This window comes from Lissotriton vulgaris, chromosome 6 (genome assembly GCF_964263255.1).
Source record: "Lissotriton vulgaris chromosome 6, aLisVul1.2, whole genome shotgun sequence".
NCBI classification, from domain to species: Eukaryota; Metazoa; Chordata; class Amphibia; order Caudata; family Salamandridae; genus Lissotriton; species Lissotriton vulgaris.
In genome coordinates, this window is record NC_141694.1 from 287043632 (window position 1) to 287056436 (window position 12805).

Consider the following 12805-nt stretch of genomic DNA (forward strand, 5'->3'; position numbering starts at 1 on the left):
AAAGCTTCATGAAATGAAATGAGACAGGTGATTTATGTGACCGTGCAGTACAGTGCACAGATTATTAATATGATGGGCATTCTCCAAGATGGTTTTGGCATCTTAAAACGGAATGCTCACGATTATGAGAGCTTAGGGGACCCCGATCTGTTCATTGTTCTAAAATCGCACACAAATGTTTCCACATTTGCATTGCTAATTAAGACCACCAGTATTCCCCTGCGCGTCACCTGGAAGGAAGGTACCCTTGGGAAATGCCAACTTGTCATTTTGCTGTGCCCACACCAGTCTTTGAGAGGATGCAGCAGTCAGTGATGGAGGGGCTTAGACTTTGCGAGTTCGTTTCATGTGCAGTGTGATCACTGTTGGACTGGGAGAGCTGCCTCGCCCCGATCAGGTTGGGTTCCAGCTGCAGATCTGAAGCAGCGTCTCGACTTGCCCAGTGTATGCAACCAGAGTACACCCAAGAGCATGAACGTTGTATTTGGCACGCCCAAGAAATGCTATCTTCCTTTCTTACATGACGACTTGCTACTCTATGATGGTGTTGTATGCATTGCAATGTACTTTATAAGATCTTTGTGATTGCAAACAAAGTTTTAAATGGTGATGGCTACTCTGAATCCTTAAAACGTCTAGGCTTGATTCTTCATGTAGACCAGTGGTTCCCATAGTGTGCGCCGGTAAAAAAATGGTGGGGAGCCACAGCCAACTGCCAATTAGGTCAAGGGAGCCACGGGTCAAAAAAGTTTGGGAACCACTGCCATAGGGTGTTTACGCCTCCCAGTTTCCTCCTCTCTCCTAAGGGTGACACTCTCCACCTGGCCCCATTTCACTACATCTCCCTTCCATGTCCCCACTCTAGGCGCTCTAGGGGATTTCCATTTCATTGTGATCACTCTAATCGCCAAGAGGAGGGCCTGGTCTATAAATCTAGGTTTGACTTTCAGTGCTTTAGGGCGGTGGCGAACTCCTACTAAGCAATATAAGGCGGTTTCTTGTACCTGCATGTGTGTGACCTCCCGTAGTGTCTGACATACCTCCCCCCAGTATCTCCTCAGTTGCGGGCACGCCCAAAGCATATGGAGGAGGCTCGCCTCATCCACGCGGCACCTAGGGCAACAGTGTGGAGAGTCTGGGAACATCCGATGGATCTTCTCTGGGGTCAGGTACGCTCTGTGAAGAATCTTGGTCTGAATAAATTTAAATTTCACATTCCGTGAAACTCTTTCAGGATGTTCGAGTACCATCTGCCACACATTATCCGCTAACTCCTCGCCAGTCTCCTGTGCCCAAGTGTCCCGTAATGTAGTGAGGGATATCGCTGCGTGTAGTCCGATTCCTGTATATAACCACCTCACCAAGTGCCCCCCAGTCCCCATGTGATACATCAGGTGTCCTAACTCATGTCTAGGTGGTTGAGTTCGTTACGGGGCCCAAGTCGTTCTAATATAGGGGGACAATGTGGCATGCAACAAGTATGGTCTGTCAGAAGTCCCTGTGACTTGTACAAAGGTGTCATAGTCCAGGGGAGCGTTGTCCCCAAAGAAACTCCCTATCTCCTCAATTCCGTTCTCCGTCCAGTGGTGTAGTGTCTGCCTTGTGAGTCTCCCCTGTGGTGTTAGAATGCCCAATAAGGGAATGGTTCTGGCGGGAAGGAGACGGTGGCAGTGTCTCCGACCCGCTTGCCGGTCAGCCTCGCTCCAGAGGGTATTTTAAAATAACGACATAGCGACTGCATCGCTTTTATAAATTGTGTTTACATTGTGTATTTTAAATATTGTGTTTTGCTGAAACATTTAATTTCGCATTTCCCCGCATCACACTGCACCAACACTTGCCTTTTGGCCACACTCTTGTGCCTCCATTGTCGCGTTACAGCGCTGGTAGCCGCCTCCCACCTCCCATTGTAGCAAGGGGGTTGTAGGCATTTTCGGCACTTCCGGTCCCACTAGGAGCGGTTAGCGCTCTAGTGGCTGCACACAGGGCTATTTAGGCAGAGCACCGGAGGAGCTCGCTGCGGGAAGGAGACGGTGGCAGTGTCTCCGACCTGCTTGCCGGTCAGCCTCGCTCCAGAGGGTATTTTAAAATAACGACATAGCGACTGAATCGCTTTTATAAATTGTGTTTACATTGTGTATTTTAAATATTGTGTTTTGCTGAAACATTTAATTTCGCATTTCCCCGCATCACACTGCACCAACACTTGCCTTTTGGCCACACTCTTGTGCCTCCATTGTCACGTTACAGCGCTGGTAGCCGCCTCCCATTGTAGCAAGGGGGTTGTAGGCATTTTCGGCACTTCCGGTCCCACTAGGAGCGGGTAGCGCTCTAGTGGCTGCACACAGGGCTATTTAGCCCTCGCACCTTCCTGATCGCGCGCAGCGATCGCGCGCAGCGATCGCGCGCAGACCCGCCAAAGACCCGCCAAAGACCCGCCAAAGACCCGCCAAAGACCTGCCAAAGACCCGCCAAAGAGCTGCCCGTCTGCGCCGGTCCGCGACAGGACGGGGCACAGGGGCCATGGACACTGCCTCAGCTTGCCCAGCTCTAACATGTATGAGCAAACAATACATAACATATTCCACCCAAACACTACTGAATCTAAAGCCACCAATTGAATGCTGCACCAAAATACCATGGCAGAGAGTAGAGGGAGGTTTCTCTTGTCTACAGTGTCAGCGTCAATCTATCAATAGTATAACCCAATCAGAGGTAAACATTCCTTTAGATGGATTAAAGAGTATCCTTCTAAATGTACGATCCCTACCCAAACACCAGCACCAGGTTTGGGATTTAGTTAATACTACTCAGCCGGATATATGTTTTCTCACCGAGACATGGATGAAACCCCATACAATCACAGCTATAGCAATGGGGATCCCATCTGGATATAAGTTTAAACATCTAGATAGAGAAGTGAAAACAGGCAGTGGTTTGGCCATAATACACAAGGACGAAATAAAGGTCACAATACTAGAGCAACATCAAAGTCCACAACTAGAAATCATGATCTTTAAAATCGCCCTAACTAGCCACACTTCCTGGAAAGGCGCTCTGGTCTATCGCCCACCAGGATTAAACCCCGACTTTGCGCTCACTCTTCAAGAGCTTTTAGCTCCCCATCTCAAATCTAAAGAAGACTTTATCCTCCTGGGAGATTTCAACATCCATGTAGATCAGCCAGCATTATCCGAATCCATTTCCCTGGTTACGGATCTTTCAAATTTAGGTCTAGAATTACAGAATAATGGACCTACACACAGGGGTGGCCATACGCTAGATTTAGTCTTTTCCAACTGTACCAAATTAACTTGCCTTCCAGCAAGAGAGATTCTATGGACAGACCATTTCCTTTTAGAATTTAAATTACTGACTCCAAAGAGACCCACTAATAAAGTATCATCTCCTCCTACCTGGCGCCGTCAATGGCATAAAATCTCAGCTAACAAACTACAGGAAATCTGGACACAACCTGCCATATTGGCAGTGGACACAGCAGATATAGCGTTGGCTAAACTTAATGATTCAATTAAGCGAGCCATTGATACCTTGGCCCCTTTAAAACTGCATAAACAGTATCCTCCCTCTAAGCAGGAAAGTTGGTACACGCATGAGCTAAGAGAAGAGAAGCGGAAATGCAGACGAGCAGAGAAAATCTGGAGAAGAAGTAAAACTGAGGAGACCCGAGCAGTTTTCCTAGATGCTCAATCAATATACTATAAAAACATAAAGCAAGCTAGGAAACACCGCCTAATGCAACAACTTGCAGAAGCGGGTAATTGTCCTAAGGAGCTCTTTAAAATTCTGCAAAATTTTGTAAAACCCGCCGCATGTGAGAGCTCTGATGATTTCTCGCAGACTCTATGCGATGAAATCTCGCTATTCTTTGAGGACAAAATAAACATCATTTACGAAAGAATAGTGGCGGCTAACAACAACATGGGTGACATTAATAAGCCCCTATCCCCGATCCCGCTAAAGCACAATTAACATCCTCTGCTATCCTTCCCTCCAATTGACAATGCAGAGCTCCTTCCTCTCATCGTCCATATTAAATCTGGGTCCCCAAATGACCTCCTCACTGCCAAGATGGTTGCCCCTCTGATTTCTCTCTTGGGGCCCTCTATACAGAGCGTCATTAACATCTCTCTTGCGAAAGGACAGGTCCCGGCAGACTGGAAAAGAGCGGTGGTAAACCCAATAAGGAAAAAAGCGGCATCTCCATGGACAGACCTCTCAAACCTGCGTCCTATTTCACTCTGGTCTTACATCGGCAAGATAGCAGAGAGGCACGTGAACACCTATCTATTAGGACATCTAGAAGCAACGGAGGGCCTGGACTATTCACAATCTGGGTCCAGGCCCAACCACAGCACCGAATCAGCCCTTCAAACCAATAACATCAAAATGGCACTGGATGAGGGCAGTTCTATGATTCTGGTGCTGTTGGATCTCTCCGCTGCTTTTGATACGGTGTCTCACACGGTGCTTCTCGATCGTTTAAGGGACGTAGGCTTGGAGGGAGTGGCTCTGTCATGGATGAAGAGTTTTCTATCTGGCCGCTCCCAAGAAGTTAGGCTGGGCTCCCACAAATCCACCTACAGGGAGCTCAACAAGGGAGTGCCACAGGGCTCATGTTTAAGCCCGACACTGTGTATGTGGCCCCCTTGGCCAACTTAGCAAGATCATTTGGGTTTACCCCGGTGTCGTATGCCGACGACACCCAACTCCTCTTTCCTTTTAAAAGTCTGACACCTGCAATAAAAAGATCATTTGCAGACGGAATGAGAGCAATATCCGAGTGGATGTCATCAAACTGTCTTCAGTGTAACGTAGGGAAAACAGAGGTCATGCTGTTTGGACAAGCGGCAACACACTGGTCACCTGAATGGTGGCCCTTAGAATTAGGACCTGTTCCCAGCCCCAAGAGCACGGTAAAAAACTTGGGAGTGTTATTAGATCAGACACTCACATTTAAAGACCACGTAAACCAAGTGGCTGGTACCTGCTATCGGGCAATTGGGATGCTAAGAAGAGTGTTTCCCTATCTGCCAGATTGCCACAGGAAAACACTTGTGCAGGCGCTAGTCATCAGCAGAGTGGATTACTGTAACGGTCTTCTTTTAGGAGCTAATGAAGGTCAACTTAATAAGTTACAAGTAATCCAAAATACGGCTGCAAGGACTGTCCTAAAAGTCCCCCTAGGACTCCTTCTCGCCCCCTGCTGACCAGACTCCACTGGTTACCAGTGAGGAAGCGAGTACAGTTTAAGACTCTATGTACCATTCACAAAAGTGTGATAGGCGAAGGCCCAAAATATCTGGCCAAAATCTTTCAGCCATATGCTCCTGGGCGTTCGCTGCGATCCAGTAATCTGCAGCTATTGCAGGTACCCAGAATAAAGAAGTCCAGACAAGGAGGCCGAGCGCTGGCCCATGCGGGACCAGTGCTCTGGAACTCTCTACCTCTTGAGTTGAGATCACTCACTAGCCATCTGGCCTTTCGGAAGACCTTAAAAACAGATTTATTCACTAGTAATTAACTCTTCCTTTGCAATATGTACTACCCCCCCCCTGAACACGGCTATCTGGAGTCATATAAATAAATAAATAAATAGGGTGTTACCGGCGCTGTATACGCTAGTGCCTTCTTCCAGCAAGTGAGGGCCGTGCGAAGCAGTGGGTGACACGTCTGTGGTATTTTACTTTTTGGCAACAGTAAACTATGCAATTCTCCCCTATCTAGTCAATCCGACGTGAGTCCGATTTCATGCAGATTCCTACCCGCCAGCCAGTATGACAACCACTGGAGCTGGCTGGCATAGTAGTATCCTCGGAAATCTGGGACTCCCAGGCTCCAAGTCTGGTGCCAAGCTGGAGTTTGCGAAGATTTATCCTTCTTCGACCCGTCCCCCATATAAGTGTGGTCAGCAGAGTGTTTATAGAGTTAAATACCTGTTGGGGGAGACAGACCGGTAGGTCTACAAAAAAATATAGTAGGCGAGGGAGGATGACCATCTTGGCTATCGCAATGCGACCCATGATGGACAGAGGCAATGAGGTACAAAACCCTATGCTGCTGCGGAGACCAGTAATAGCTCTCAAGATATTGCCGTCTATCTGGTCCTCCGTTGTCCTATATATTCGAACCCCCAGATATCTAAAGGTGGATTGCGCCACCGGGATCTGTTAGGCTCCGAAGGGTATGGAAGGAGGGTGAGGTGCTTCCCAGAAATAAAATCCAACCGATTTGTCTGGGTTTATAGCCAAACCAGACACTGATTCAAACCTGCGAAAGGTGTCATACAATTGCGTATGGTCCGCTTCTAGGTCCCGGAGGTATATCAACATGTCGTCCGCGTATACGGAAAGTAGATGGGATGTCTGCGCCACCGGGATGCCTAACCTCTCCGTGTGCATCCGTCGGGGAATGCCCAGGGGCTCGAGCGCCTGAACAAACAGCATCGGGGACAGGGTGCAGCCCTGCCGAGTACCCCTATGTACTGGGTATTCTGCCGAGACATATCTCCCCGTTCGTGTCCAGGCGGTGGGATCGGTGTATAATAACGGATCCATCGTAATAAAGGGGCAGGCAAGCCGAAGCGTGTCAGAGCTTCAAACATGAAGGAACAGGGGAGGGAATCAAACGCCTGCTTTAGGTCCAGTGCAATGCACCCAACACGGTTAAATTCCTTTGGCGATGCAGCCATTAGAGCATGCAGGCGTCTCGTATTCAGGGAGGTATTACGCCCAGGGAGGAATCCACATTGGTTGCGGTGTATAAGAGCGGGCAGGTGAGGTTGAATGCGCAAGGCAATAGCGGTGCTCAATATTTTGTATTCCGTAGACAGCATGGATAAGGGTCTATAATTTGCCAGTTCCAGAACATCCCTACCCGGTTTAGGTATGGAGATTACCAGGGCTTGCATGGTGGACTTTGGTAAATGCCCTTCCTCAAACGCTGTCCTATAGATCTTTTCTAGGACCGGTACCAGAGTCTCAGCATAGGTCGCAGCGCGTATCTCATGTTGCGTGATAGGCCCCTCCAGTGCCTTCTTCGTATCTTCTGCTAAGGATGGGAAGGGGAGATCGCGCATAAACTCAGCTATCTGCTCAGAGTCCTCGGAGCCTATAGGCGAATAAAGTGCCTGCAGGTGGTTGTGAAATGCCTGATTAATTTCGGATTGAGTGTGTACTAGGGCACCCATTGGGTTATGTATTTGGGTGATTGTCGGTGAGTCCGGTCTATCCCGCACCAATCGGGCCAGAAGAGCCCCGGATCGGTCTGCTTCAGTGTGTTGTCTCCGCAGATACGCCTTGTAATCTACATTCCGTAATGACTCTAATGTTTCTGCCTGATCTATGTACAATTCCTGTATTTCCTGTTTTTTAGCCGGATCTACACTCGCCTCCCGCTCAAGCCCCTTGAGTCGTTCCTCCACCTCGCACAATTTCTTGTGTATTTCTTGTCTGGCCCCCACCAACTGACCTATCGCTACCCCTCTCACTACTACCTTCATCGCATCCCACACCACTAGATTAGAAGAAGCGGAGTCCGTTATCTTCCAGGTAGTGTGTCAGGGCGTCCGACAATGTCGCCCGAAATGGTCCGTCCTCAAGGAGACGTGGGTTAAGTCTCCAGGTTGATATCGGGGTCAGCACCGTACCCCAGTGGAGAGTGATCGCTAAGGGCCTGAGGTCCGAAAAGGTTTTTGCCAGGTATTCCGACGAACCAACCGTTGTAACCGGAGCACGGGAGCACGGAAATCGGTCTATGCGGTTGTAGATCATGATCCGGGGAATAAAAGGAGTATTCCTTATAGGAAGGGTGTAGTGTTCTCCAGACGTCAGTTAGTCCCCAGCCCTCTGCCCATGTTGTAAATATGTCAGTCAGTCTCGTAGCTCCGGACGCCTGAAGGGGGGGGTGCGATCTGTCCAGGTCCAGATCCAATCCCCCCCCCCCCCAAGCATCCAGGGGATTTCCGCCCAGTCTGCCAACTCCCTCCCAACCTTCTGGAAGAATATGTCCTGCTCGTAATTCGGTGCGTATATGCTGACCAGAATTATCAGTGTGCCATCTAGGGTGCCCTTAGGATGTACCTGCCCTGATCGTCCATCCTCCTTTCTAGTTCTACGAAAGGTGTCCCATGGCGAACTCAAATGGTCGCCCCTCTAGAAAAAGCAGAGTACGACGTGGAATAAATAGTGCCTCTCCACTTTTTCCTCAGCTTTTGCACTTCTGTTGCCGTGAGGTGTGACTCTTGTATGAGGGCTACCTGTGTCTGTCTGAGGAGGAAAAAGTGAACTGTGTCGTTTCTGCACTGCTCCCAGACCCCCCACGTTCCAGGTAATGAGTTTTTACGACCCAGCCCTCTCAGCCATGATCATCCGTTGCCAGATCTTTCAGTGTCAGTGGTCGTGTATCAGGATCCCATACGTTAAGCGCCTAGGAGAATACATACCCCAGCATTGCTAACAAAAACAGAACCAACTCGGCACAGCCGTATAACCCAGCTGAGCCCAATATGAACCAATGTAACAGAAAGGTCTAAAGTCTTGTGCTTTCGCCATTGGGGGGGTGGCTAAGCGCACACACAAGTTCATGGTGGTGTTGTCATCAGGCGTTGTCGGCTCAACAGCAGCCCAGCCAGAGAGTTTTAGCTTATAAAGGATAAAAAAGTATTTTCAAACGGTTGCCACGGGGCAATCAGTGAGCCTCTCTCAGCACCTTATATAAGTGACCCCTGTATGCATCCTCTAGAAACAAGGTGGGCGCCCGGGGATGCCACCCAAGTGTCTCCAGTTCCCGTGATTGTATCCCACCCCATGAACACCGAACCGCTCAAAATTAATACAGGGTCTACACTGTACGATATCACAAAAGGATACGATTAAGTGCATCGAGAGATACGCTACTATGATACTTCAGCCAGCCAGTCAATTATCCATAAGCTCGTCTGCAGCCCGGGGAATGACCGTGGGGAATAGGATCACACTGTTCTCCGAGTCCGATTGTAGTGTGCTGTCCTCCGAGTCTGTGGCTATTTTCGTTGCATCTTCCCTAAAGTTACCAGCCATCACAAAGCCCCGAGCTCGTCCTCCTTCTGTTGTGTCCAGGATGGGCCCTATCGATTCTTCTCCTTCCCGGCTCCAGAGGACCTTCGGGCGTCTCGGTCTGATCCGTCATTCGAATTGCCAGTAGTAGCCGTTTGGGAGCTGTCTTGGCTACCATCGATGCCCATCACCTCTAGCCATTCGTCAGCATCAGAGGGGCTCTCGAAGAAGGTAGTTTTCCGTCCATGTATGACTTTCAGGCGGACCGGGAAAAGTAGCGCGTATTTCATCTGCGCCTTCCTGAGTTTCCTCTTTACCTCCAAGTACGACGCACGCCGTTTCTGCACCATGTTTGTATAGTCTGGGTAGAGGGACAACCTCTGATTCTCAAAGTGGATGGTGGATTTCTCTCTGGCCCTCTGTAGAAGAATGTCCCGATCCCTGTAATTCAGGTTACGGACTATCAATGGGCGCGGTGGGCGACCCGGTCTAGGCTGTCCGGACGGGATCCTGTGCGCACGTTCTTCACAGAAGTGTGGGGATAGCCCCTCTGGTGCGATCTGGTTGCGGCGCCAATGTTCCATAAAGTCTGCAGCCTTCACCCCCTCACATCTTTCCGGCAGGCTTATCACCCGTATATTATTACGGCGATTGCGCCCTTCCGCATCTTCCACCCTGTCCATCAGGGAAGTGACCTGGTTTTGGAGCTCCTGTATTGAGGTAGTGTGTTCTGCCACAGTTGGTGTAAGGTCTGCCACCGCTAGTCCCTGATCCCTGACTGTCTCCGCCAGTTTTTAGTGGCCTGCCTTCAGAAGAGAGAAATTAGTGGTGAGGGTCCCCAATTGTTGCTCCATCGCTCCAAGAATCAGGTCAAGTTAATCCCCTTGCTGTGCACCTGATTGGGCCATTTCCGTCGTCCCAGGCCGACCTCCGCCTTTACCCGGCCTAGTCTACTGGTGGGGCACCTCCGGCTCTCCCTGACCCTCAGTAGTTTTCGGTCCTCTACGCACCATGTCATCACGCGCCAGGTCTCACTCACTCCAGAATGTGGACGCAGCTCCAGTCTCCCTCCCGCTGAACAGATGCCTTCTCCCACAGGATGTAGGTGATCGTCTCCCAGAGCGACCAGTCGAACGGCAGTGCATGGGCAGTGGGGGGCTGGTATGGTCCACACCGGGTCAACCGGGGAGTATAGCGCCCAGGTCCCGTATCCGCCTCTCAGGGGTCCTCGCTATCCACAGGCACCCCCTCCAGGATCCACTCACCCTTCCAACTCTTAAGGTTAGTCGTTGGAGCAGCAGTGACCCCCGGCCCCAGTCCTTTCACATATCCAACAGCACCAGGGACCGCACTCTCAACACTGCTCCCCAGTACTCCTCAGACTCAGGCTTGTCCCCCTCCACTTCACGTCCGCTCCCTGCAAATGGCCGATGGGGTCCTCCGCGTACCCTCCCGTGCAGCCTCGGTCAACGCTGCGTGTCTTTCCAGTGTAGTCAGTCCCTCACCTTTGGGCAGATCAGAACATGGTGCGGGGGGCCAGCGCCGGCCTCAGTGTTCTCCGCCGCGGGTCCAGGTCTTAATCCACGGCCGACCGCCGCTCGACAGAAATGGCGCCGACCGGAGCAATCCCCAGGGCAACAGCGGTCAGCGCTGCGTGCGCTCCCTCCTCAGCCTGTTTCCCCCAGACTGGGTCCGACTCAATGTTTATGCGGGGGGGGGGAGGGGAAGCTCCGGTGCTATGGCTCACCGCCGACGTAGGTTCCGGGTCCCTCTGCAGCAATCCCTGGGCCGGCCTCAGAACTTCCGGCCGGTCGCCGCCTCTACACCACTCCCCGGCTTCAACAGCTCACTTTGCCAAGGAGGCCCCGTCCTCTTTCGGGCGGAATGCAGGCCAGCTATCAGCGGAACCGGGCCCAAGGCAGAAGCCCTGCTACGTCTGTCGTTACCAGGCAGTTTTCACTCCGGATAATGCCCGCAGCTCCCCTTCGGCAGGATTTAACTCTCGGCCGGGCCCGGAGCTCTAACAAACGCCGTCCGCCATTGTGGCTGTTCGGCCTCGACCCCGCAATGCTCCTATTCCTCTATTTGAGGAGATCAAGTTTGTGTGTTTCTCTGTGATCTGGTCAACAGTTCTACATTTTCCCGGATTGGCACTCATACCCACATATGCCAGAAAAACAGCTAAGGCAATGACTTAACCTCCGTACACTATTCTTCCCAATCTCCCAGCAACCGTGGCCTGAAACTCGCTTTTGCAGAAACCGGTGCAGGAAAAATCCACCAGTTTAAATCTAAAATCAAAAAGTGAATTTCCATGTACAATGCAAAATACAAGGGAGGGAATTACAGTGTGGAGCATGGAGAGTAGAAGTATTTCAGTAGTTTGCGTTTCTGTACTAAGATTGCAAGATTGGGTATGGGCTTCTCAATTGAGGCTCTGATATATAGGGTTTCAGAAGCATAAAAAGGGTTTTGATTGATTACAACCACTTGCTCTCCAAATAGGTAAAATTACTTAATCAATATTTCAGATATTAGAGACTCGATTTCTGACTCTGAACATTCTTTTTGTCATTATTTAAATATATATTCGGTGTTAATTTAAAATATTCTCCTTTGGTGCAGGTGGCCTTCGAAAAGGAGAACATACTATGACAGAGCTAAAAGGATGTTTCCACATATACTCAGTCAAATGAAACGAAATGGGAATATCTGAAAAATAAGATGTCCTACATGACCGTAACCATTAAAAATCTGTACTTAAAATTACCTAAAATAATAAATCTAAAAACTGACAAATGTTCAACTAGAACAAAACTATCCACCAAAAAGGTGAAAATCATCTGTTACAACTTCACAAATGAAATGTTCTTGGGACAGCAGTTCAGGTGTGGATCTAGGGTGCAACGGGAAGTAGCGTATGGTCAACAAACAACCACACGTTGAAAAAAGATACATACACACATGCACCAACACTGGAAGCAGAAGAGGGGAAGCCAACAAAATAAAATACAATAACAAGGGGGATGTTCTCTACAGAAGTCTAGTGCATAGCTAAATAGCAATAACAATTACTAACTGGCATTGCCAAATCATAGTCAGAACTTGCCATTTTTTGAAAACTTGATAATGCCTTTCTCAATATCCAGATAGCATCCAACAGTATCGTGCATAGTGAATTCCTGTAAAGAGATAATACAAGTATTTTACTTAGTCAAATAACACATTTCCAAGCAGTTGGCAAAAGGTAATGCTTAGAAAGACCATGCACGTCACCTGAAGTAAATTATAATGATGGAAATAGCAATGGAAAGCAAATTACTAGCCTGTTCTGGACTTCTGTGTCTATTCAAAGATCATGGAAGTGGAGTTTAACATGGATATAAGAGGTCTTAGCAGAAATAACAGTGCTCTCTTTGCAACTGCAGTAAAGAAACAAGGTGGATGTGACCCCTAAAATTGATTGGGTCAGTCACTGAAATATTTATACAACATAATTGTTACACAAGAGAGAGAATATTCTTCACCAGAGAGAAAGACACAAATACTTAACTTGAGTAGATTTCATTTATATTCTCTTATTTTATGAAATAGCAAAATAGACAATACACATAAATGTCAAGATATATCAATAGACGGTTACTCTAAAAGAGAGTGCAAAGAAAAAGTGCCTTTGTCCGAGGTGAATACGAAATAGAAAAATTGTGAGAAAAGTAATTACAGATCATAGTTACAAACTTTTACAAAGT

At 48.9% G+C, this 12805-nt stretch overlaps 1 protein-coding gene across 1 annotated transcript in view; it reads right to left on the reverse strand.

Annotated features, from left to right (window-relative positions):
- DDX1 (DEAD-box helicase 1) overlaps positions 1–12805 on the reverse strand; it is a 344760-nt gene that overhangs the window by 199128 nt on the left and 132827 nt on the right. The window contains exon 10 of the mRNA XM_086926316.1: positions 12166–12238. Within this exon, the coding sequence (XP_086782442.1) occupies positions 12166–12238 (73 nt within the window). The remainder of the gene's footprint in view (positions 1–12165; positions 12239–12805) is intronic.